Source organism: Podarcis gaigeae (genome assembly GCF_964106915.1).
Source record: "Podarcis gaigeae genome assembly, chromosome: 1".
NCBI classification, from domain to species: domain Eukaryota; kingdom Metazoa; phylum Chordata; class Lepidosauria; order Squamata; family Lacertidae; genus Podarcis; species Podarcis gaigeae.
This window is the reverse complement of record NC_139678.1, coordinates 46,950,531-46,978,461: the sequence shown is the minus strand read 5'-3', so window position 1 is coordinate 46,978,461 and position 27,931 is coordinate 46,950,531. Positions and strand designations below refer to the sequence as shown.

General features: G+C 43.5%; 1 protein-coding gene across 1 annotated transcript; it reads right to left on the bottom strand.

Moving 5' to 3' along the window:
- Positions 1-109: 109 nt before the first annotated feature.
- Positions 110-27,136, bottom strand: LOC310852215 (uncharacterized protein). The gene is made up of 4 exons (XM_083755219.1): positions 23,949-27,136; positions 16,362-18,805; positions 15,166-15,310; positions 110-4,503 (listed from the first exon to the last, which is right to left on the bottom strand). The coding sequence occupies exons 1-4, from the start codon at positions 26,157-26,159 to the stop codon at positions 2,338-2,340; spliced, it is 6,966 nt and encodes a 2,321-aa protein (XP_083611345.1). The 5' UTR covers positions 26,160-27,136; the 3' UTR covers positions 110-2,337.
- Positions 27,137-27,931: the final 795 nt, after the last annotated feature.

Below are 27,931 nucleotides of genomic sequence, written 5' to 3'. Positions count from 1 at the left end.
AGCTAATGGGGCCTCCTGCTGCTGCCACACCGCCGGAGCACAATTTCTGTTCTCATCCTGAAGCAAAGTTCTTAACCTGAAGCACTATTTCTGGGTTAGCGAAGTCTGTAACCTGAAGCGTATGTAACCTGAGGTACCACTGTAGAGAAAATGGATGGAAGAGAGGTTTAGCTGAACAGGCACTTACAGAACATAATAAAAACCCTGCTGGATCAGGCCAAAGGTCCATCTGATGCAACATATTGTTTCTTCAGTGGCCAAGCAGATGCCACTAGGAAGCCCACAATCAGGAACTGTATGTTTACCCCACTTGTGATAGGAAGTGCTATTGAGTCGCATACTGCCTCTAATAATTGAGGCATGCCAGCCATTTTGGCAAGTAGCCTTTGATGCCTTATCCTTCATAGATTTTGTCTAACTCTGTTTTAAAGTCACACGAGTTGATGGCCATCATTGTACCTTGTGGGAACCAATTATGCTTCAGGTTACAGACTCCGCTAACCCAGAAATAGTACCTCGGGTTAAGAACTTTACTTCAGGATGAGAACAGAAATCACGCAGTGGCTGCACACCGGCAACGGGAGACCCCATTAGCTAAAGTGGTACCTCAGGTTTCAGGTTAAGAACGGACCTCCGGAACAAATTAAGTTCTTAACTCAAGGTACCACTGTACTGGCAGTAAAATACGCCTCAAGTAGGGGGAAAGGTGCAGGGTCCACCACAGAGGAGGCTGGTAAAAAGGAAGCTGAAAAGCAAATTCAAGACAGTAAAATCACTCCAAAATGTGTCAGAACACCTTTGGAGGTAACATGAACTTGCAATAATTTAACCTGAGTCATTATAAAACAAACTAGCAGCCTATAGATGGATTGTGCTTTAAAAACTGCTAGGGAGGAGAAGTGTGTGTTTTGTGAGGAGGTAAGTTCTGGTTACAGAAAGCTGATTTCATAGACTTATTTTTAATGGTTTAATTGTTTTTTTAGGTAACTTCATCAGAAGCAAAGAAATGTGCTTGTTTGAATTTACAATGAAGAGACAGATAGTTGAAGCTCACAAGAGCTTAACATTCCTTTCAAAACAAGTAGCAGAAGTTGTATAATTGATAAATTACCACTGTCCATGTGCAAAGTTTAGACTTCAAATGTTTTTCAGGTGAAAAAGCAGGAGGTTGTTGTGTTAATCCTGCCTCCTGCACTTATGGGCTCAATTTCCTACGGTTTCACAGAAGCATCCATACTTTTGTCTGAGAAATGTTGATGGGTAGGAGAGCAGCTTGGCCACTCACTCCAATCTTTGGACCAGAGAGGAGAAGGAAGACAAGGTAAGTTGATAACACTGCTTCATTTTCCTTGGCCTGTTCCCCCTGCAGGCTGCTCCATCCCCACCCACCTCATCCCCTTCTAATTGGCCTGGAAGGGAAAGAAGATCTGGAATGCAGTGAAATGGTGGGCCTACTATTGGTGGAAAGGGATGGAACTCAGCCACAAGAGACACACACTTGCCTGACTGGCTCCCATCCTCCTTCCTGCTCATACAGGCAACGAGGGGAAACAGCTGACAGGCAGGCAGATGATTTCCAAAGAAAGTCACTCACTTGCCTTGGTAAATATGGACATAGCATGATTAAAATATTTAAAGGTTTTCCTCCCTCAGTGGTGGGACCCCCTGGGTGCTTTAAAAATCCACACACTTTCTTAAGAATGGGTTCTTATTTGGGAACTAGAATTCTGCTCAGTGTTTAACACACCTACACCCAATTAAAAAAACTGTGGCCCTCTAGATGTTGTTGGAAATGGTTCCCGTCATCCCTGAACATTGTCAGTGCTGACTGGGGCTAATAGGGGTTGTTATCCAACAATACTTAGACTATCACAGCTTCTAAATCCATGAGGTAGAGGCAGTGCTATTTTTTCTAGAAAAAGAGGTGCCAGAACTCACTATGAATATCTCTCTCATTCTCTAAGAATGGCAATGCCACCCACCTGACAGGTGCCAGAACTAAGTTTTGGTGAGTTGCAGATGGGGAAAAAAAGCCCTGGGTAGAGGGAATACTTTCTGGAAGACAGAGGATGTAGTGAGGCTCAACATATAATGTAATTCTCCCCTGTTGAGAAAACCAAGATTTTCACAACCTAGAGTGCCTAGGAGGAAAATTTAATGAAAAGGTTTTTTAAAATAATCAAAAACTTAGCAAATTGAATGTATATCTACATAGTAGAATCTATTGTTTGTTCTGTATCTGGCACACTGCCAGTTGTTCATTTCTGTGATGCATTTCAGAATTTCTTCTTTTTTGTGCTTGACAAACTCTTCTACTTAAATGTAAGAACTTCAGTCTCAGTCCGTTCCTGAAATAAATATCCAGACCAACAACAACAATAGTAGCAGAACAACAAATCCAATTACTTCTGTTAATCCTGCACTGAGATTGCTACGATCCAGAATGTTACCTCGTGGTGGAGGCCCGCTATCAATGCTGCCACCAAAGCCTTTAGAGAGGCAGTTTGGAGGGGCCCAGCCATAATCACAATGACAATGTTTATGAGTATTGCATATACCCCTATAGTGGCACTTTGTGAAATTACAATCATAGTTCAAGAGGGATACACTCTTGCACTGCCTATTAATGCATATCATGTCAGTGCCACAAGGAGTCCCATCTCTCACTGCTCCAATATCAGGTATCTCCATTCCACTGTGGTAGTCTGTACTCCAGCATTTCCTATTGCCAATGGGTGTATTAACTAGGGTGCTGTGTTCCTCCAAAGAAGGTAGTTTATAAACATTTTCACACTGGAGTTTTCCACATAGGATATTCTTAGCACTGCATTTCTTATAGGTTCCATCCCTAAGGCCGCAGTTGCCAAAGCGATCCCCTCGACCATTCAGTTCATTGAAGCAAGCCTTTGAAGCAGCTGTTGCTTTCTTGCCAAAGATCATTTTGCACTGCTCACTGTGAGTTGTGCAATTTCCATTATAGCAGTATACACCATCACTACACGGGGTGCCATCTTGTACATAAACATCTTCAGGACACCACTCTGAAGTCCCATTGCAATACTCAGGAAGATCACAGCTGCTAACCTCTTGTCTGCAGACATAATGAGCTGGAAGATACTGACACTCAGCACAACACCGTCCGAAAGCACAAGCGGCACCTGGGCGCAGCATGCAGTTAGACTGGCAACATGGATCCAACTTGCATTGATCTGGTGAACCACAGTCACATTGCTCTCCATCTTCCACTACTTTGTTACCACAGTGTTTGAGTTTATACATTTTATCAGGCTCTGGTGGGATTAACAAACATGGAGTGTTCCTTAGCTCAAAATAATCCTGATAACTGCAGTTGCTAAACTTATCAGTGTTTGCCTGAGCTGCAGCCATAATGCAGGCATGTCGTTCACAAGTACAGTATTTTGAATCATGCTGCATGCCAAGATTATGTCCTAATTCATGAGTAAATGTATTAGAAAAATCAGACAAACTATAACCAACATATGATTCAACACCACATGCCCGATCAGTCCAACAGATTGTTCCTAAATATGATAATCCTCGCGTACGTCCAAAGCCCTTATATACAAATAAATGAGCAGCATCATTCTCTAGATGTTTATTTAGGGTGTTTGTTCTCCAGTCATTGAAATTGGAAAGCAGGGTGTAAATGTTGTTATCAATCACAATGAGGTTCTTTTCTGACCAAATCTCCAATCCAACAAGAGTCACAACGACACCAAGTGGCTCATATAATGAATTAGCAACATGAATGACATCTAGAACTCGCATAGCAGCAACAGTTTCATTTCTATCAATTCTCACATATCTTTCGTAATCCACAACAATTGCAACCCCTGCGTAACGGGTGTGTGTCCACCAACCTCCTTCTGGAGCACCCCTAGCCACTATATTCTCTGTTTTTTGGATCATGGTCTCTTGATGCCTTTGCTCTTCTTCTGTTAACCCACATGTCATACGTGCAGCACCCTCTGTTTCTTCCAACCTATACATCACATGTTGAGAAGTAGAAGATCTCTGCACAGGCTGAATTTCATAGGTGTCATTTTCTAAATGCAGCAGACCCCTGAGGCCCCCTGAACAAGTGCTGAGGGTGACCCATGAGGAAGGCTTGTCTTGTACAAAGCCACGGTAGAAGCAGTCATCTCTGATGAAAGGATAGTCCAACTGAAGGTCTCCCTCCTTACTGTAAGTGAAGACAGGGAGGTGTTTAGGGACAAAGCCCCTGTTCTGCTTGAGATGCACTACATGGCCTTTCCCCTCAATCTGCAGTAGGTAGGTGACATCATGATGTTCTTGTCCATACCTAGGGACTAGTTTTCTTGGGATGGTCACCTCGTAAGAGGCATACATAAAGCCTTGTGGTGGCTTCTGACCTGTAGTCTCACACAAAACATTCCATGAGATCAGCACCAGTTGCCATGTGTGGCGGTTAGTCATTTTCCCTGAGAGGTGAAAGAATTCACTAGAGCGCTGTACTAATGCCTGTCATTCATGACAATCCCTTTTGGTCTGGAATGGTGGTGGAAATAAAGCTGCATGCTAACTAGAGCAGGAGGATGATTCTGACCATAGCAACACTCCGTAGATTTACCTTTAGAATGTGGGTGGAGCTTAGTTGATTGATGGAACAGAATGGAGAAGGAAGATGGAGGGTGGGAATGCATGAAAGTGTAATTACAGAGCATCAGAACTTAAAAAGCCCTGCTATGTCAGGTGAAAGGCCAATCTAGTTCAGCATCTTCTTCCCAAACTGGGAAGCCTACTGTTAAGACTTAGGTGCTTTCCCTTTTTCTGATTCCTATCAACTGGTATTCAGAAACATTGGATTTCCACTGGATTTTACAAAATCATAGAATCATAGAATTGGTAGGTACCCTTAGGATCATGTAGCCCAGACATGTCCAATGTGTCAATCGCGGGATGGATTTTGGTCGAGCATGACCAAGGCCTTGTCACCTCTGCCCACCGCCCTCTCCCAGCAGCTGCCTTGTACTTAGCTAGGCTTGCTCACCACCGCCGCAGCAAGAGCTCTGGCTGGCGCAGGTGCTGCTTCCGCCTCCTTGCGGCCGCCTCAAGCGCCCTGCTCTGGCTGCCGGCTTTTCCAACGCCCAGTCAGCTAGCCAGCCCCAGAAACATGTGAGGTGCCTGCCTCTGCCCCCTGCAAGCCACAGTCCCGGGGCAAGGAGGTGGGGTCGACAATGAGGCACACATGCTCCGCAAGGGCTGCAGTGCTGCAGAATGAGCCAAGGGAAGTGCGGCGCACAAGAGAGACAATGACACGCCTTCTACTGGTTCCTGTGGAAAGAAAATGCCAGGTCCCACGCTCCTCCACCTTAGTTCTGCGTGGGTGCTGAACTTTCCCCACCTTTCCAGCTCCAGCCTAGATGTGTTTACATGAATGTAATCCACCACCCCCTCTTCCCACGGAGCTCTTCGTCTGGAAAAGGGGAAGTTGAACATTTTGGGGCGTGTTGGCTTCCCACGTGCACCAAGGGCCCTGGGAGGGGCCTGGTGTGGGGGTAATAATTTGTTATTATTTTTATCACCATCATAATTTATTATTTATACCCCGCCCATCTGGCTGGGTTTCCCCAGTCAAATATAATATGTTTAAGTTGAAGAATGACAATGGGAGAGTGTGGTAGATCATTTCCAGTTTTTGATACTGGATAGTAGATCACAGTTGGACATACGTGATCTAGCTCAACCCCAGGAATATGCAGCTGTCCCATATGGGGATCGAACTTGCAGCCTTGGCGTTATCCGCATCACGCTTTAACCAATTGAGCTATTCATGCTGGATTAAGGTATTATATGTTTCACCTGCATATAGAGTTAAAGTGAACAAGATTATGTCTGCTCTCTTTCCACTGGCCTGAGGAAACAGAAAAGGATGTCCACTTTCACCTTTACTCTTTAATATATTGTGACAAAAGCCATGGCAAGACCGCATGGGATCTCAGGTGCCCACACAGGGTCTGTGTCCCTTTGGAGAATAGAAGACATGGTGGAGGCTGTTGTGCTTTAAGAAATAGGGTCTATTCACCTATTTACACCCTCAGTTTGCATGGAGGGGGTCTAGATCTTACAGCATGGCCCCAAGCATTGCCAAAATGGATCTCCCCCCTTCTTCTTCCCAGAAACCCTTTGCCCTTCCCCAGAGCAGTTACCCTGGCAACCTTCCAAATCTACAGTCTCCGATCACGCTTGAGGCCAGAAGTGCCATTCTCTTTTTAACAACTCACAATGGCTTTCTTAAGGGACCTAGTTTGGCCAGGCTACCCAGGAATTCCTTTGCAGCTTATATTCTCCCCTCATATCACAAATAACCCCACATCCTAGCATTTATTAATTTCAGTGTTTAGGGGGACACCCCCCCCCCCGTTCTGTAACAATATGTTTAAAACCCCTAGCTTGCGCTATCAGACAACATTGTGAGATTAATGGAGCAATTCACAATTCAGTCGAATATAAATTGTTTTTATTTGCAGATGATCCCCTTCTGTTTATTTTGAAGCCAATAATAATAATAATAATAATAATAATAATAATAATAGTTTATTATTTATACTCTGCCCATCTGGCTAGGTTTCCCCAGCCACTCTGGGTGGCTTCCAACAAAATATTAAAATACAATAGTCTATTAAACATTAAAAGCCTCCCTAAACAGGGCTGCCTTCAGATGTCTTCTAAAAGTCTGGTAGTTTTCTCTTTGACATCTGGTGGGAGGGTGTTCCACAGGGCGGGTGCCACTACCGAGAAGGCCCTCTGCCTGGTTCCCTGTAACTTGGCTTTTTGCAGCGAGGGAACCACCAGAAGGCCCTCGGCACTGGACCTCAGTGTCCGGGCAGAACGATGGGGGGTGAAAACACTCCTTCAGGTATACTGGACCGAGGCCGTTTAGGGCTTTAAAGGTCAGCACCAACACTTTGAATTGTGCTTGGAAACATACTGGGAGCCAATGTAGGTCTTTCAACACCGGTGTTATGTTGTCTCGGCGGCCGCTCCCAGTCACCAGTCTAGCTGCTGCATTCTGGATTAGTTGTAGTTTCCAGGTCAGCTTCAAAGGTAGCCCCACGTAGAGCATATTGCAGTAGTCCAAGCGGGAGATAACCAGAGCATGCACCACTCTGGCGAGGCAGTCCGCAGGCAGATAGGGTCTCAGCCTGCGGAACAGATGGAGCTGGTAAACAGCTGCCCTGGACACAGATTTGACCTGTGCCTCCATGGACAGCTGTGAGTCCAAAATGACTCCCAGGCTGCGCACCTAGTCCTTCAGGGGCACAGTTACCCCATTCAGGACCAGGGAGTCCTCCACACCTGCCCGCCTCCTGTTCCCCAAAAACAGTACTTCTGTCTTGTCAGGATTCAACCTCAATCTGTTAGCCGCCATCCATCCTCCAACCGCCTCCAGACACTCACACAAGACCTTCACCGCCTTCACTGGTTCTGATTTGAGAGATAGAGCTGGGTATCATCCCCATACTGATGAAACCCAGCCCAAACCCCCTGATGATCTCTCCCAGCAGCTGCATGTAGATGATGAAAAGCATGGGGGAGAGGACAGAACACTGAGGCACCCCACAAGTGAGAGCCCAGGGGTCTGAACACTCATCCCCCCCCCCACTTTCTGAACACGGCCCAGGAGGAAGGAGCAGAACCACTGTATGACAGTGACCCCAGCTCCCAGCCCCTCTAGACGGTCCAGAAGGATGTTATGGTCGATGGTGTCAAAAGCCACTGAGAGATCCAGCAGAACTAGGAAACAACTCTCACCTTTGTCCCTAGCCCACCGGAGATCATCAACCAGTATGACCAAGGCAATTTCAGTCCCATGATGAGGCCTGAATCCTGACTGGAAGGGATCTAAATGGTCCGCTTCTTCTGTCGTGCCTGGAGTTGTTCAGCAACCACTCGCTCAATCACCTTGCCCAAAAATGGAAGATTTGAGACTGGGTGATAGTTGGCCATTTTGGCCACATCTAAAGATGGTTTGTTAAGGAGCAGTTTGATAACCGCCTCTTTTAGCAGGTCTGGGAAGGCTCCCTCACAGAGAGAAGCATTCACCACCCCGCAAAGCTTTTATAAGCCAGGATGGATAAGGATCAAGGAGACAGGTGGTTGGTTTCACTCGTCCAAGCAGCCTGTCCACATCCTCAGAGGTAACAGGTTGGAATTGTCTAGACGGAACTCTAGCACTCTCCCGCCCCAGTCTTGCTCCCACGGTGGAGTCTACCTCTTCCCAAATCTGAGCGAATTTATCTGCAAAAACTTTGCAAAATCATTGCAGGAGTTCATGTGGCCTGTACTGGGCCCTGATGGAACAGGTGGTTCCGCTAAATTGCGAACCACCTGAAAGAGTCTCCTGCTGCTGTTTTCTGCAGATGCAATAGAGGTGGCGAAGAAAGTCTTCTTTGCTGTCGCTACCGCCACTTGGTAGGCTTGACGTTGAGCTTTAACCCGTGTCAGGTCAGCTTCAGAATGAGTTATCTGCCACCGGCACTCTAGCCATCTCAGCGATTGTTTCATTGCCCCCAGATCTGTGGAAAACCACGGGGCTGTCTGGGCTCCATGCAATCGGAGAGGGCACTTCAGAGCCAAACAGTCAATAGCCCTGGTTAACTCCACATTCCAGTGGGCCACCAGGGAATCAGCTGAAAGGCCATCAACATGGGATAAAGCATCCCCTACCACTCTCTGGAAACCATTTGGATCCATTAAGTGGTGGGGGTGGACCATCCAAATCGGTCCCACCTCCCTGCAGAGGGGAAGGGTCACAGAGAAGTCCAGTTGCACCAGGAAGTGATCTGACCATGGCACTTCTTTAGTTTCGGTTTTACTTGGTGTCAAGTCACCAACATCCATAGAGGTGAACACTAGGTCTAAGGCATGTCTGCGGCTATGAGTTGGGCCAGACTTATTCAGGGATAGCCCCATGGAGGCCATGCTTTCCACAAAGTCCCGAGCGGCCCCTTGTAAGGTTGTGTCAGCATGGATGTTAAAATCCCCTAGGTGTCTCCAGGAGAACATCTGCCATGACCTGAAGCAGCTTGGGCAGGGAATCCTTGGTGCAGCAGGGAGGTCGGTACACCAAAAGGAATTCTGTACTGCCCCTATTTCCCAACTTTCAGAACATGCACTCAGAGAACTGGGTCTTGCCAACAGGACGCCTGGTGCAAACTAATGACTTCCTAAAAATCACTGCAACCCCCCCCCCCGCCCTGGCATTGCACAGCAGTACGTTCAGGTTTTGGGGGTATCCCTTGCTGATTCCAGTGTCCATCTGGTCAAGACCAGACCCGGAGGCAGGGATAGTTCTCAAACAGCGATTAAATCTGCCTCCTTAGTACTGACATGGTCTGGTCTTAGCGTAACTCCTCCTCCTACCCGTGATCACTGAGATCTGTTGTCCCAGTGCATCCCCCTCTGTGGAACCTGTCCCAGCCATTTTGTTGGCTGGGACATACTCCCAGGCATCCCTGACCCCTCCCCTTAAGAACAAAAAATAAAACACAATAAAACCCAAAACAGTAAAAACTACAAACATACCAAAATTGCAAACATACCAAAACAGATTCCCAAACCCAACTAAACATCCATCGCACCCCCCCACCTAAAATGAATTTAAAAAGGTAAAAAAGAAATTTTAAAAAAAAACCTTTAAAAACTAGTATTCCTAATTTGATGTAAACAATTGAAGCTTGGGGTAAAATATCAGGATACTCGATTAATTGATCCAAATTGGAATTGATGCCAATAGGTGAAAATTCAATTACCCATTCACTTAAAAGGTAAAGGTAAATGACCCTGACAGTTGAGTGTAGTCACAGACGACTCTGGGGTTGCGGCGCTCATCTCGCTTTACAGGTCAAAGGAGCTGCAGACAGTTTTTCCGGGTCATGTGGCCAGCATGACTAAGCCACTTCTGGCACAACAGAACACCGAAACCAGAGCAGCGCACGGAAATGCCTTTTACCTTCCCGCCAGAGCGGTACCTAGTTATCTACTTGCACTTTGACATGCTTTCGAACTGCTAGGTTGGCAGGAGCTGGGACCGAGCAACGGGAGCTCACCCCGTCGCGGGGATTCAAACTGCTGACCTTCTGATCAGGAAGCCCAAGAGGCTCTGTGGTTTAACCCACAGCGCCACCAGCATCCTACCCATTCACTTAATCAAATTAACTGAAGCAATATCAATTCTAGATTTGTATGTTAACACCAAGAGATATAACTCAGCTAGTAACAGTAAACATAAATGAAATACATAAAATAACAAACATAAATTTTTAAAAAGAGGCTTCCCTAGATATTGATAGATGGGAGCCATTAAACTTTACCACTTGCAGAAAGTTGAATGCTCTCGAAATGAACATTATTCCTAGGTGGGCTCCCACTATGTTTCCAAGCACAAATCAGTGTTGGTGCTGACCTTTAAAGCCCCAAATGGCCTCATCCCTATATACCTAAAGGAGTGTCTCCACCCCCCGTTTTCAGCCTTGACGTTGAGGTCCAGCGCCAAGAGCCTTCTAGAAGTTCCTTCACCGAAGAAAGTGAAGTTATAGGTGTTGGGAAATTCAAGCCCTTCTCATGAGAGAAGCAGTCCAGGCACCCAGCTTGATTCCCTGTTGACCTCCCTGGCTGCATTCCCCAGCAGACGCAGGCAAGGTCTCGATCGGCGATTCTTCTCAAACGTGAGAAGAACACACCCCTCTTTCCTGCCTCCCCCAGGCAGGGGAAAGAGATAGACAGAAACGTATTTACATGCTTTTATTTCTGTCTTTGCAGCGTTACAAAAAACGTGACTGCTCTCTCCATACTCCAGCAGTGTTGTGACAAACACTCCCTGTACATCCTGTACAGCTCATATTACACTCTGAGGTAATTCCGGTGCTGCGCACTGTGAAATGACTGCCCCTCTGTTCCCACAGCAGTCCCAACATTCCCATCATGTTTACACTTCAAGCTAGGACTTTGCAGCTGCATTGCTTCATTATCATAACAATAGGGAACCAGGCAGAGGGCCTTTTTGGTAGTGGCGCCTGCCTTGTGGAATGCCCTCCCATCAGTTGTCAAGAAGATAAATAACTATACAACTTTTAGAAGAAATATAAAGGCAGCCCTATATAGAGAAGGTTTTTTTAATGTTTAATGTTTTACAGTGGTACTTCGGGTTACAGACGCCTCAGGTTACAAACTCCGCTAACCCAGAAATAGTAGCTCGGATTAAGAACTTTGCTTCAGGATGAGAACAGAAATCGTGTGGCAGTGGCGCGGCAGCAGCGGGAGTCCCCATTAGCTAAAGTGGTACTACAAGTTAAGAACAGTATCAAGTTAAGAATGGATTTCCAGAACAAATTAAGTTATTAACCTGAGGTACCACTGTATATATATTCTCTTAATGTAATTATTGCTTTATTCCACTTTAGAAAACAAAACTTAAAGGTCATTCGCAAATGTTCAAAACTAATATTTAATTGAAATAAGTCACCAGTAATGAAATATAAGCGCACATTGCCCCCAGATTGGTGCACGGTGATTTAAATGCCATTTGAAGGTAAAATGGATTTGCAATCATTCAACCAAAGAATCACATTAAAAAAGCCCTATACCATATATTTTTCTGCTTTTTTAAAAAAATGATGACTTCTGAAACTAGGTTGTATTTTGTGAAGAGGTAGGCTAATTACTGAGAGCTGATTTCATAGGTTGTATTTAATAGAGCCGTGCACACCCCACAGCCCAGCTGTCCAAATCAGGTTGACCTGCCTGGCTCAACCCAGGGACCACCAGCCTGGATCCCTTGCATGCTCACACAAGCAACATCAAAAGGGAACAACTGGCAGGCACGCAGCTCATTTCCAGAGAAATGCACTCAATTGCCTTAGTCAACAAGGAAAAGGTATAGGACAAAATATTTAAATTCCTTCTTCCTTCAGTGTCACTATCTATGACTAATCTGGTGTGCCATATTTCTGCTTTTTAACAATGAATAATCTCATAAGATCCAGTCACCTTCATGTGTCACATTGAGTTTGATCCAACTTTGCAGGTTCACAATAACTATATACTATTAATGTATGCAAATCACATTCAATACCAGGCAATTCAACACTGCTTTTCAAAATTCAATTGTATTGTAATTGATTTCAAAAAGGATATTTCTAGTTCTTCTATTTCCATAGGTGCCAACCATGTAGGGCCCTGTCGGGATCTCTGCTCGACCAAGCTTATAAAGCTCATTTTCCTCCGGCCAAGTCCTTCAGAAATGCCTCCGACGATAACAACCTGAGCCTTTGATGAGGCCTCAGGCACATTCCTGTTCAGCAGAGTTTCCAGCACAGGAAAGTGATGAGATTTATGGCTACATCGCTATGCTTTATTTCTTACTATGCAGACAGCAAAGAAATATACATCCTCTCTCTGTGAAAGCAGAGAGCAACTGCAAACAAACAAAGGAACAGGAAACCAGTAACGTCACATCCATCTCCCGTGAGACTTCCAACAGTATGGAATGTGTGGAATGTAAACAGTCTTGTGACTCCAAAGCACTGCTCAGTGGCAAACAGAAACTAACAGGCCCTGGGACTTCCGGGTTGGCGCCTCTGGACAATGGCGGAATTCCTCTGATCAGGAGGAACTTGCTTCATGGAAATCAGGGTCTGGCCGCCACACGAAGGCGGGGACCCACAAAAATCACAGGCAGGAGAACGTGGACGTGGGACTTGGCTGGCACCTTTTGCGCCTCCCCTACTCGCGGGGAAACCCGGTTTCGGGGATCCGGAGCGGCGTGGGGTGAGTGGCGCAGTGCTTTGAATCGACTGCTTCTTTCACGGAGTGAAGCCGCATTGCTGTTGCCGGAGAGTGCTGACTTTTCCTGTGGACAATTTGATTTTAAAACAACTACCCGTGAGTAGAACGGAAAATTGGATTCTTAAACGTCTCATTTTGGCATCGAAACGGGGAGGTTTCAAACAGGAAGTCCGCCTTCCCCTTTTGTAATAGACTGAAGCAAAGAGGCTGCAAGCTAAAGTCTTGGAAAGCCTTTCGTAAAGGATTAAACTTCCATCGGCTAAAATTATTAACCCCCCCTTGGAAGCAGGAGAAGAGGGGGGAAATTTTGGATCGTGTAAGCCTGCAGGAGAGAGTGAAGAAAGTCAAATTACCACCGCTCTGAACCTGGAAACGGGCTGCTAGTAAGACATGTTTTGGAAATGCTTAGATCGTGCCTGGACTGCTGCCAGCTTCTCATGAGAAGGGCTTGAATTTCCCAACATATGGTAGCATCGAGCAAATGGCATCGATCCATGAAAGCAGCTAAAGAGGTTGATGGATCGTACTTCATCCTCTGCAAGGAGATAAAGGAGTTTGTGGTAGCGTGCGGATGGAGCTACATCAAACGGTTGAACACCGGAGCAGATGTTTTTGCTGATAAGCAAGGAGCAACGGAACCCCCAAGGTATGCTGATTTTGGGCTAAAAAGAGTGAACGCAGATTGATATTTCTCTGGTTCACAAAAGCTGTTTTTGGATAAAGAGAAACAGCACTGGGAGACAGCCACATTCCTCGCATTCTTGGGATTGATAACGGTTTGCTGCTGAATCCGGGAATGTCCCGGCAGTGAGAGATTTTACTTTCTTGGGTTCCATGATCACTGCAGATGGTTACAGCAGTCACAAAACTAAAAGACACCTGCTTCTTGGAAGAAAAGCAATGACAAATCTAGACAGCATCTTAAAAAGCAGAGACATCACCTTGCCAACAAAGGTCCATACTGGTTTTCCCAGTAGTGATGTATGCAAGTGAGAGCTGGACCATAAAGAAGGCTGACCACCGAAGAATGGATGCTTTTGAATTATGGTGCTGGAGGAGACTCTTGAGAGTCCCATGGAATGCAAGAAGATCATACCTACCCATTCTTAAGGAAATCAGCCCTGAGTGCTCACTGGAAGGACGGATCCTGAAGCAGAGGCTCCAATACTTTGGCCACCTCATGAGAAGAGAAGACTCCCTGGAAAAGACCCTGATGTTGGGAAAGATTGAGGGCACAAGGAGAAGGGGACAACAGAGGATGAGATGGTTGGACAGTGTTCTCGAAGCTACGAACATGAGTCTGACCAGTGGAGGCAGTGGAAGACAGGAGTGCCTGGTGTGCTCTGGTCCATGGGGTCACGAAGAGTTGGACATGACTAAACAACAACAAACCATCCAGGTTTACCTTTACCTTATAGGGGAGTTTTTAATGTTTAATGTTTTATTATGCTTTATGTTTGCTGTAAGCTGCCCAGAGTGGGCAGGGTATAAATAATAAAAATATCATCATTGAGGATTTACTCAAGGAATTATCCGTAAAACTAATATATTTCATTTGTTTGACTTCAGAGCAATTTTATACTTATATTGGATTGAAAACATTGCCATTTGTACTTTCAGTGTTTATGCACTATCTTCTGCATATAAATAAAGATTAAGGAAAAGCTACTTATAAGTAAGGTTGCTGTATATTTTAGCATTATAACATTCATGTTTTTTGCTTCCACAGTACCTTTTTCAACGCCCATCCTACACTGGTGGAAATAACTAAGACTGCATACGTTTCTGCTGTTCAGTAGCTAAGCCAATCGGCTGCAATATTATTGCTAGACAGCCAGCATATCTTAGGTTAGCATCTCAGTTATTTCAACAGAATCACTATGTAAATTTCTGTGTGAATGGGATTTTCTTTCACAGAGGGTTTAGCCCCTCCTGCCCAGGGCTTTTCCTGCTGTGGGCTTGAGGAAGATACATATGAGAGATAGAGAATATAGACCACATTGCAAATTTTTCCTGTTTGTAGTGCCTAGCTGAAAAAAATAATTAAAAAATACCCCTAACTTTTAAGAGTAATCAAAAGGTTAAAGACTTAAATGTATTTCTGTATAATATTGTCCATTATCAATTTGCACATCAATTTCAGTGCATTGTTCAATTCTCTAATTCAGTTTGGAATGTCTTCTCCTTTTAAAATATTTTTTTCATGCATTTGCTCCTTCAGTTGGCCAAACTTCTGTGTCTAGTGCTTCTTGAAATAAATACCCAGAACCACAAGAACACAAAAAACAAATACTCCTATAATTGCTGCCATGCTGGAGCTAAATTTAAAAATACTATGTCTTGGAGGGGGTCTACTATCAACACTGCCACCGTAGCCTTCATAGAGACAGTCAGGAAGAGCCCAGCCATAATCACAATGACAATGTTTCTGAGTATTGCATATTTCTCAATCATGGCACTTTGTGATATTACAATCATACTGCAAGAAGGACATGCTCATGCAGTTCCCATCAATGTACATCAGGTCACTACCACAAGAAGTCTCATCTCTCACTGCTCCAATATCAGGTATCTCTATTCCAGCGTGGTAGTCCGTACTCCAGCATTGCCTATTGTCAGGGGCAGTATGAAGTATGGTGGTGTGTTCCTGCAAAGAAGGTAACTGATCAACATTTTCACAATGGATTCAGCCACACAAGATATGCTGAGTATCACATTTCTTATAAGTGTCATGTCTAAGCCCACAGTTGCCAAAGCGATCCCCTCAAGCATTTATTTCACTGAAGCAATCCTTTGATGCACCGGTTGCTTTGTTGCCAAATATCATTTTGCATTGTCCATTGTGAGTTGTGCAATTTCCATTATAGCAATATGCACCATCACTGCACGGGGCAGCATCTTGTACGTAAACATCTTCAGGACACAACTCTGAAGTCCCATTGCAGTAATCAGGAAGGTCACAGGCATGAACTTTCTCTTTGCAAACAGACTGAGCTGGAAGAAATTGACAATTAACACAGCACTGTCCAAAAGCACAAGTGGACTCAACATGCACTTAGACTGGCAACATGGATCTAATTTGCATTGCTCTGGTGAGCCACAGTCACATTCCTCTTTATCTTCTACTATTTTGTTTCCACAGGATGCAAATTTATACATTAGATCAGAGACTGGTGGAACTAAAAAACATTGAAAGTTCCTTACTGAGAAGTAATCCTTATAACTACAATTGCTAAACTTATCTGTGCTTGCTTGGTATGCAACAATAACGCAAGCATGTCGATCACAAGTGCAGTATTTTTCATCATATTGCAGAGTTCCACCCTGTTGTGCCTAGTAGACAAATATAATGAAGAAGGGTTTTAAAAACTTTAGAAACTTAAATGTATCTCTGCATAATACTGTCCATTATTTCCTGTGCATCTATTTGACACATTCAGTATATTGTTCAATTCTCTGATTCAGTTGGGACAGGATTTTCTTCCTTTTTTATATCTTCTTCATATGTTCTTTCTGGGTTTTTTACTAACCGCTCTCTTGGGTGCTTCCTGAAATAATTACCCAGCCCAAGTATAGCAACAACAGTAAAAACAAGAAATACAATTGCTGCTATAATTCCTATAATGATGCCAATATGCTGTGAAGCCTTCCCTGGTGGAGGAGGTCCACTGTCAATGCTGCCGCCATAGCCTTCATTGAGACAATCTGGAGGAGCCCAGCCATCATCACAATGACAATGTTTGTAAGTGTTGCATATTCCTCGATTATGACACTTTGTGACATTGCAATCATATTTCAAGAGGGACACATTCTTGCACTCCCCATTAATACACATCATTTCTGTGCCACAAGGAGTCCCATCTCTCACTGCTCCAATATCAGGTATCTCCATTCCAGCATGGTAATCTATACTCCAGCATTTCCTATTGCCTAGGGGTGTATTAATTATGGTGCTGTGTTCCTCCAAAGAAGGTACTGTATCAACATTTTCACACTGGATTCGGCCGCACAAGATGTTCTGTGTATCACATTTCTTATAAGTGTCATGTCTAAGCCCACAGTTGCCAAAGCGATCACCTCGAGCATTCATTTCACTGAAGCAATCCTTTGATGCACTGGTTGCTTTGTTGCCAAATATCATTTTGCATTGTCCATTGTGAGTTGTGCAATTTCCATGATAGCAATATGCCCCATCACTACACGGGGCACCATCTTGTACATAAACATCTTCAGGACACCATTCTGAAGTCCCGTTGCAATACTCGGGGAGATCACAGCTGCTGACCTGTTCTCTGCAAACCTTATGAACTGGAAGATACTGGCACTCAACACAGCACTCTCCAAAAGCACAAGTGGCATCTGGACTCAACATGCAATTAGACTGGCAACATGGATCCAACTTGCATTGCTCTGTTGAGCCACAATCACATTCCTCTTTATCTTCCACTACTTTGTTTCCACAGTATGCAAATTTATACATTAGATCAGGGTCTAGTGGAACTAACAAACACTTTCTGTTCCTTACTGAGAAGTAATCCTTGTAACTGCAATTGCTAAACTTATCTGTGCTTACTCCATATGCAGCCATAACGCAAGCATGTCGATCACACGTGCAGTATTTTTCATCATGTTTCATTCCAAGATTATGTCCTAATTCATGGGCAAATATAACTGTAAAATCAAACAAACTGTAAGTCATATATGACTCAACACCAGTTGCCCAGTGGGCAAGACAAATTGTTCTTACGTACGCTAATCCAAGTGTACTTCCAAAACTTTTATATACAAATAAGTGAGCAGCATCAAGATCTATATGTTTACTTAGTGACTCTCTTACAAACGTGGCAAAATTGAGCAGTGTTTGTTCTATTGTGTCTTCGATTTTTATGAGGTTCTTTTCTGACCAAATCTCCAGGCCAGCTATAGACAACTCAACAGCAAGTGGCTCATATATTGAGTTTGCAGCATGGATAATATCTAGAACTTGCAAAGCAATACGACTTTCATTTCTGTCAAACCTGACATATCGTTCATGTTCTATCACAATGGCAAGCTCCAAGTATCTGGTGTGTGTCCACCAGGCTCCTCTCGCATCAATTTGAACTGTTACATTATTTGTGCTTTGGATCATGGCCTCTTGGCGTCTTTGCTCTTCCTCTGTTAGCCCGCATCTCATTCGTACAGCATCCACCGTTTCCCCCAATCTATACAACACATGTTGATAAGTAGCAGATGCCTGAACAGGTTCGATTTCATAGGTGCGGTTTTCTAAGTGCAACAGGCCCCTGAGTCCCCCTGAGCAAGTGCTGAGGGTGACTCGAGAGGCAGGATGGCCTTTTACCAAGCCGCGGTAGAAGCAGTCATCTCTGATGAAAGGATAGTCCATCTGAAGGTCCCCCTCCCTACTGTAAGTGAAGACAGGGAAATGTTTAGGCAAAAAACTCTTCTTTTTCCTGAGCTTCACGATGTGGCCCTTCCCCTCAATTTGCAGCAAGTAAGTGATAGTGTGGAGGTTTTGTCCATATCGGGGGGTTAATTTCCTTGGGACAATCATCTCATAGGAGGCATACCTATAGCCCTGTGGAGGGTTCTGACCTGCAGTCTCACTCAACACATTCCATGAGATCAGCACCAGCAGCCAGGGACGACTGCTTGTCATCTTCCCTGACAGGTGAAAGAATGCACTAAGGCACCCCATGGGATGGCCTGTTGTGGGCCCAAAGCAAAATGGGAAGGAGACTCCTACAGAGAGAGAAGGATTCTGATGATAGCAACCGTCTGTAGATTTACCTTTGGAATGTGGGCGGGCCTTGGTGATTAGGGACAGAATAGAATGCAGAGACTGGGCGAGCGGGAAGCGGGTCAGAGTGCCTGACAGGAGACTTAACAGGAAGAACAGAAAGGAGTGCTGATAGGCTGAGGGCCATAGTGTCAGGTAATCATGGGAACTGAGTGCAGAGCAATGGAAGAATACCTAGTCGCATAGCTGTCAACTTTTCCCTTTTCTTGTGAGGAATCCTATTTGGAATAAGGGAATTTCCCTTAGAAAAAGGGAAATGTTGACAGCTATGCGCTAGCAGGAGTTCCTATGGCCTTGTCATGAACAAATTTGGTATAGATATATTATTTCTTGTGCCACTGAAGGGCTGGAAGCAGGATATGTGAACAGCAAGTTGCCTACTCTACAGAGATTTGGCCAGCAATATGCAGCAATAGCAGGTAAGGCAAAGGGGGAGTTTTTAATTATTATTATTTTATTAAATTTGTATAACGCCCTAAATCCATAGATCTCATAAATTTACAATAAGATATTAGATGCAGGTTGAAGTAAAGGTAAAGGTACCCCTGCCTGTACGGGCCAGTCGTGTCCGACTCTAGGGTTGTGCGCCCATCTCACTTAAGAGGCCGGGAGCCAGCGCTGTCTGGAGACACTTCCAGGTCACGTGGCCAGCGTGACAAAGCTGCTCTGGCGAGCCAGCACCAGCGCAGCACACGGAAACGCCGTTTACCTTCCCGCTAGAAAGCGGTACCTATTTATCTACTTGCACTTAAGGGTGCTTTCGAACTGCTAGGTGGGCAGGAGCTGGGACCGAAAGACGGGAGCTCACCCCGCCGCGGGGATTCAAACTGCCGACCATGTGATCGGCAAGTCCTAGGCACTGAGGTTTTACCCACAGCACCACCCGCAGGTTGGAGTAGTTTGTATCAAATGCTATACATTTTATATGAAGGTGTTTTTAAAACAAATTATAGGAAGTCTTTACTTGTCCATCTGGTCCACAGAGTCACACTGTAGCTGTTGCATACGTTCTCCTTTTGATGAAAAGGCTCACATTCAAAATTCTCCAATGTGTCTACTCATTTTGAGGTGGCTCACTCCTTGCCCCACCAACACACATGCAGGGCATAGAGGGCAGCTGCCCCTCATCCCAAGGGCATCTTGGCTGTGACTCTTGGCTGCGAGTCCTGGAAGACCTGCTCTCTGCCTTGCAGCCTTTTCCCACCTGACCTAGGAGGAAGGGGCCCTGACTGACTTCAGCTACAAAAGCTGAGACTGCTGAACACACCCTTGGGCTGGGCTGTTGTTTGCCGGATTTTGTTGGGAGGGGTGGTGGTTGCTGCTGTTGCTGGTTTTTTGTATCTTTATTATAGATCTTGTGATTTATGTGGAAATTGTTCAGTTTGGTTGTATATTTTTTATGTTTTCTTTATTGCTTTTGACTACTTTAGTTATGTTGTAGTTATGAGTCCAGCTACAAAAGCTGAGGCTGCTGAAGAGGCCAGAGACCATCTTGGCTGTCTCTTAGTGCAGACCCAGGTCATCGAGGTTGAGCTTCCTCATGAACTACCATTGGCAGTATTGTTTGCATACCAGTGCAAGTAGATAAACAGGTACCACCTTACTGAATCAAGATAGACTATATCCACAGCATTTCCCTCATTCACCAAGTTTGTAATTCCATCAAAAAAAAGAAATCAGATTGGTCTGGCATGACTTATTTTTGAAGCTTTCAACACCAGAAATCTGACATGGCTTTTTAAAATTCCATTGCATTTAGAACATGAAAATGGATTTTGTTATTCCATTTAAAAAAAAAAGAAATCAGATTGGTCTGGCATGACTTATTTTTGAAGCTTTTAAGGCACTTTCAACACCAGAAATCTGACATGGCTTTTAAAAATTCCATTGCATTTAAAACATGATAATGGATTTCCAGAATATTTTTTTCTTTTATTTTCACAACAAAATCAATTTTATTTGTGACGAATAGTTTTGTTTTCATTTACTGAGTGTTACGGATCACACTCTAAATATTTATTAAGCAGAATACATTTTTATAAAGAAATTAAAATACTCTCTTATCATAAAATCATAGAATTGTAGAGTTTGAAGGGATCATGAAGGTCTTCTACTCCAGCCCCCTGCAATCCAAGAATCTTTTGCCCAACATGGGCTCGAATCCACAACTCTGAGATTAAGAGTCTCTGCCCTACTGACTTAATCTAGTTCTTTTTAAAAGTAATTTTGATTTTATAAAAGATGACGGCAACTGCAAATGTTTGTTTGTTTGTTTGTTTATTTAATAAAATTTATATACCACTTGATTGTAGGGGGGGAAACCTCAAAGCAGTTTTGAAAAGTAATATGTAATTGAAATATGTCACAAAGAGTTACAACATTATACAGCACACACATCCAAACTGATTTAAATACATCTTTGGGATAATATGAATTTGTAGTAAATCAGCAGAGTGTCTTGGTAGAACAAATTGTTTTATAGGCTTTAACAGACTAACTTTTTCTAATACTTTTTCTGGCAGAAAAACATGTTATCTCTGAAATGAGGGTGTGTGTTTTTTTACAGAGGTACGTCCTGGTTTTCTACACTTGCCTTTTATTTGTAAGGAACCTCTGTAGAAACAAAGAAAGGTGGTTTTCTCCATTTACAGTGGAGAGATGGATAGCTGAGGACCAAGCTCAAAACAGTGCCAGCGTGGACTCTGAGCAAGTGCAGACCTCAGACTATAAGCAAAAAGCCAGATGCCACTGTGTAAGATTAGCTGTCTCGGTGACTAGCAGCCTCATTCCCTGGGCTTTAGTTTCCTATTGTTTCAAATAAGTGTGCCTACTTCACCTATGAAATTTTGGAGAGTAAAAGAGCAGCTCAGCCCCACATTCCCATTTCTAGTCTGGAAAGAGGAAGGTCTAACAAGGGCATAATACTGCTTCCACCTTCCCCTTTTTCCTCTGCAGGCTTCTTCACCTTCAACTGTACTGAAAAGGGAAGAGCTGGGATGCTGTGGAATAGAGCATTGAAGCTCCTTCCTCCCTCAGCTGCAGTATCTGTGGCCAATATTTGCAACGCCGTTTGTGTGTGTGTGTTTGTGTGTGTGTGTGTGAGTGAGAGAGAGAGAGAGATGAGATGAGATCCAGTCACCTTTATGTGCAACACTGAAATTGGTCCCTATATAATAAGATCAGTCAGCTATCAGCCGAACTTTGGAACTTAAGGATTAAAGCATCCCTCTTTTGTCCATAGCAACGTTCAGTAATCTCCCTTTAGGGTTTATTCAGAAAAAATTATTCATAACATTAGGACTTCTCAACCATTTTACACCTATTTTGATAAAAAATGTTAGCATTTGCACTTTCAGTGTTTTTAATCACTGCTTTTTGTCTTTTAAAACAAAGAAATAAACGCTTACTTGTATATTTTGAGCGACTGGTTGTGATCCAGAGCCAGGCTCTCTTGGATGAAACCAATTTTCTGCATCCATTTTAATCAAGGTTTAGGTCTGTTTGGCCATGGAAACTGCTTTTGTTATGCTGTATGATGACCTCAGTCAGGAGAGGGATGGGAGAATGTGTTAATTCCCTGTTAATCCTATTGATCTCTCAGCGGCTTTCAATACCATTCACCATGGTATCCTTCTGGAGCAGTTGTCCCAGTGTGAGGGTGGGCAGCACTGCTTTGCGGTGGTTCTGGTCCTACTTGGATAGTCATTTCCACAGGATGATGCTTGGGGAGTGCTTTTCAGCTTCACAAAGTCTTCAATGCAGGGCTCCTTAGGGATCAAGCATGACCCCCATGCTGTTAAACATGTTAATCTAAAGGAAACTGCTGGGTGGAGTCATCCAGAGTCTTGCAGTACGTTGACAGCAATATGTTGATGGCACATCTGGATTTCTTAACATCTACAAGTGTAGCAGTGGATGTGCATGACTGATGTCTTGACTCAGTAACAGACTGGATGGGAGCCAATAAACTGAAGCTCATTTCAGATTAAACTGAAGGGAATGGTTCCCTAGACTGGATGGATGGGAAATGGCCTGCTCTTGATGGGAATACACTCCCTCTGAAGGAGTAGTTACATAGCTTGGGGATACTTCTGGAAACTTCGCTTTGCTGTCACTTGAGGCTCAAGTGGCCTTGGTAGCATGAAGTGCCTTCCATCTGCTTTGGCTGGTGGCCAGCCATACTCTGATGACCTTTGGGTTAGATTACTCAATGTGTTATACATGGGGCTGTCTTTGAAGGCAATTCAGAAGTTGGTACAGAATTCAGTAGCCAGGTTGCTCACGGAGGCAAGACAGTCTGAGCACATAACACCAATCCTGGCCCAAACACACTGGTTGCCAATCAGTTTCTGAGCCCAATTCAAAGTGCTGGTTTTGACCTACAAAGCCTATTGTGGCTCAGTACCCAAATACCTGAAGAAACACCTCTCCCCGTATAAACCAGCATAGAGCCTACAATAATAATCTGAGGCCTTTCTTCTTGTGCCTCCTCCTCAGGAGTTCTGGGGGGTGGCAACACAAGAAGGGGGCTTTTCAGTGGTGGCTCCCTACTTATGGAATGCTCCCCCTGAGGAGGCTCACCTGGCATCATGAAGAAATAGCTTTAGGCACTAAGCAAAAACTCCCCCCTCTTTTGCTAGACCTTTGTTTTTAGTTATCTGTGGTCTCCAGTGGTTGGAATGTTTTAATCTCGCCTTTTCAAAATGGGATTTTATTTTACATTTATCTTTGGTTTTTATTTTATTTTCTGCTGGTTTCAATGTACAGTATGGGTTTGTTTTTATATTATAAATCACTTTGGATTACCTTCTTTAAAGTATGAAGAATAAATTAGATAAACAAATCAACATTTTGTCATTTTAACATTTTGTTTCCACCGTTCTCTGCATTCTTCAGTTGCTTTGATATGTAGACATGGAATTACTAAGATTACGTAACGTTGTAATGCTCAGCTGTTAAAGTGTATTGTTGCCTTTTTACTGCTCTACAACAGGCATATTTTAGGATAGCACCTCAGTTACTCAAATGACATCAGTGGTTATGTTGGTTTCTGTGAGAATGGGATTTTATTCAGAGCCTGGCTTTTGCTGAAAATATTTAGCATTCCTCCACATTCTTTTCCCCAGTGGGCTTAAGGGAGATACTTCTGAGAGTTAGAGACTGCAGACAACATCAACACATTGCAGAGTTCTGTCCTATTGTGCCTAGTAGACAAATGAAGAAGGGCTTAAAAAGCTTTAGAAACTTAAATGTATCACTGCATAATACTGTCCATTATTTCCTGCACATCTATTTGACACATTCAGTGTATTGTTCAATTCTCTGATTCAGTTGGGACAGGATTTTCTTCCTCTTTTACACCTTCTTCATATGTTTTATCTCGTTTTTTTACAAACCGCTCTCTCAGACGCTTCCTGAAATAAATACCCAGCCCCAAAACAGCAAGAATAGTAGAAACAAGAAATACAATTGCTGCTATAATTCCTGTCATGTTGACGCTACGTTTTGAAGTGTTCCCTGGTGGAGGAGGTCCACTGTCAATGCTGCCACCATTACCTTGGTTTAGACAGTCTGGAGGGGCCCAGCCATCATCACAATGACAATGTTTGTAGGTGTTGCATATTCCTCGATTATGACACTTTGTGACATTGCAATCATATTTCAAGAGAGACACATCCTTGCACTCCCCATTAATACACATCATTTCTGTGCCACAAGGAGTCCCATCTCTCACTGCTCCAATATCGGGTATCTCCATTCCAGCGTGGTAATCTGTACTCCAGCAATGCCTATTGCCAAGGGGCGTATTAATTATGGTGCTGTGTTCCTCCAAAGAAGGTACTGTATCAACATTTTCACACTGGATTCGGCCGCACAAGATGTTCTGAGTATCACATTTCTTATAAGTGTCATGTCTAAGCCCACAGTTGCCAAAGCGATCACCTCGAGCATTCATTTCACTGAAGCAATCCTTTGATGCACCAGTTGCTTTGTTGCCAAAGATCATTCTGCACTGCCTATTGTGAGTTGTGCAATTCCCTTGATAGCAATATGCACCATCACTACACGGGGCACCATCTTGTACATAAACATCTTCAGGACACCATTCTGAAGTCCCGTTGCAATACTCGGGGAGATCACAGCTGCTGACCTGTTCTCTGCAAACCTTATGAACTGGAAGATACTGACACTCAGCACAACACCGTCCAAAAGCACAAGTGGCATCTGGACTCAACATGCAATTAGACTGGCAGCATGGATCCAACTTGCATTGATCAGGTGAACCACAATCACATTCCTCTCCATCTTCCACTACTTCATTTCCACAGTATGCAAATTTATATATTTTAGTGGAGTCTGGTGGAATTAGCAAACACTGCTTGTTTCTTCTGTTGAAATATTCTTTATAACTACAGTTGCTAAACTTATCAGAGTTTGTTTGATATTCAGCCATTATGCAAGAACTTCGATTACAAGTACAATATTTTTCATCATGTTCCATTCCAAGATTGTGTCCTAATTCATGGGAAAATGTGTGAGAAATAAGAAACAAACTGGGTGTCACATATGATTCAACAGCAGATGCCCAATGGGGGTTACAAACTGTTCCTGTGTACGCTAATCCAAGTGTACTTCCAAAACTCTTATATATAAATAAGTGAGCAGCATCAAGTTCTATACGTTTACTTAGTGAACTTTTTAAAAAGTGGGTGAACATATTATGAGTGTCATCTATGCTGTTAACAATATTTATGAGGTTTTTTTCTGTCCATATTTCCAAGCCAGCTATAGACAGCTCAAGAGACAGTGGCTCATACAGTGAGTTTGCAGTATGGATGATATCAATAACTTGCCTAGCAACACGACTTTCATTTTTGTCAAACCTGACATATCGTTCATGTTCTATCACGATTGCAACCTCTAGGTACCTGGTGTGTGGCAACCAGGCTCCTCTAGCAGCACTTTCAGTCAATACTTTCCTTTTGTTTTGGAACATGGCCTCTTGGCTCCTTTGCTTTTCCTTTGTTAACCCACACCTCATGCGAACAGCACCTTCGATTCCCTCCAATCTGTACAGCACATGTTGAAAAGTACCAGGTGCCTGAACAGGTTCAATTTCAAAGGTGTAATTTTCCAAGTGAAGCAGACCTCTGAGGCCCCCCGAGCAAGTGCTGAGGGTGACCTTAGAAGAAGGCTTGTCTTGTACAAAGCCATGGTAGAAACAGTCATCTTTGATGAAAGGATAGTCCACCTGGAGCTCTCCATCCTTACTGTATGTGATGACAGTGAAGTGTTTAGGGACAACGCTCTTCTTTTTCCTGAGTGTCACCACATGACCCTTCCCCTCAATCTGCAGCAGGTATGTGACATCATGAGTTTCCTGTTCTCCATATCGGGGAGTCAGTTTCCTTGGGATGATCACTTCATAAGAAGCATATCTAAAACCCTGTGGTGGTTTCTGACCTGCATTCTCACATAACACGTTCCCTGAGATCAGCACCAGTAGCCAGGCAAGATTGCTAGTCATTTTCCTTGATCAGTGAAATAATTCACTAGACCACTCCACTCTTGCTTGTCTTTCTCAGTAGGGAAGCTCCTTGTGGGTGCAAGGCAAGATAGGAAGAAGGCTGCATGTTAGATAGAGGAGAAGGATTCTGTCTATAGCAACCGTCAGGAGATTTCCCTTTGGAATGTGGGCGGAGCTTGGTTATGAACAAGACGGAATGGGGAGAGAATGGAAAGGGTGGGGGAGAACCTAGAAGATGGTTAGCAAAAAGGGCAGTTACAGGAAGAACAGGATGTTCTGTGGACAATTTTCAGACCAAGATGTTAGGGTAGTGGAAGATAACCAAAATCACTAACCTCATATTGATACAAGATATATGAACTCTATTTAGGAGAGGCTCCTTGGGGGTTGTTACTATCTTGCTTTCACTGGAGTGATCCTCTTCAGAGATGATTTTAAGCTCCCCAAGCACAATGTTATAGGGAGATGGGCCATGTCAAGGAACATTAAGCCACATCAATTGGATCCTGTGTTATTGATGGAGATAGCAGTACATGTTTCCTCCTAATATGTGGATAAGCTCTTCTCGGAATCTGAGACAAACATCAGGCATTCACCTAGTTCTCCGGACCACAGGAGCCTAAAGTTGCAGGCTTGGTTGGCTATCAGATGCAGAAATGCACGCCTGGTGAATAAAGACTTTGCATGAGTAAAAGGAAACTCATGAGCAAGTCAGTCTTCAAAAGCAGACCAATTCCTCAGACAATACTTAATGGACCATAGCTATGCTCTTGGTGGGAATCTGAAGGTTCAAGCTTAAGTTATAGGCAGTGGAATTATGTCTGTGCACCACCACCACCCGGATTCCAGAGCTAGATGGATCAATTATCAGACTCAGTATAAGGCATGTCCCAATGTTCCTATTCCTGCTGTTGAGTCTTCAGGATAACTGTTTTTTTCCATCCTGCCTGCTGGTTTTCACAGCAGGAAAACCCTGACTAGTATCTTTTTTTATTATTAATAATATTTTATTAATTTTTTTCAAAAGAAAAAAAGATTACAATAGAACAGTAAGCATCAAAACCCCAACAAACACCAACATTCAAACAACAAAAGAAAAAAATCAAAACTCCGCCAAAAAGCAGGAAAAAATAAAAATATTACAAACCTTAAAAATTTAACATAAAAAGAAAAAAAAACTCTTTTCAAATTCATTTCCATCATAACCTTATTTTCTTGACTTCCACCCGCCCTCCTTTCTTTTATTCCACTTTAAAATTAATTTAGCAAGTTCATTCATATTTAATTTTATCCTTTAAAAGTTCCTTCACATATTATATTATTCAAATTTTCATCCAATATCTATACCTTCTTTCATACTCTTATTTATCTTATTCACTAGAACCCCTTCGTTTCATTTCAATGTCCTCAACATTCGTAAATTTTACAATGTTTTTGTAGATAATTTTTAAACTTCTTCCAATCTTCTTCCACCTGCTCCTCTCCTTGATCTCGTATTCTGCCAGTCATTTCTGCCATTTCCATATAGTCCATTACTTGGATCTGCCATTCTTCCAAGGTGGGTAGATCTTGTGTCTTCCAGTGCTTTGCAATGAGAATTCTTGCTGCTGCTGTAGCGTACAAAAAGAAAGTTCTATCTTTCTTTAACACCAATTGGCCGACCATGCCCAGGAGAAAGGCCTCTGGTTTTTTCAGAAAAGTATATTTAAATATCTTTTTCATTTCATTATAGATCATCTCCCAGAAAGTCTTAATCCTTGGGCACGACCACC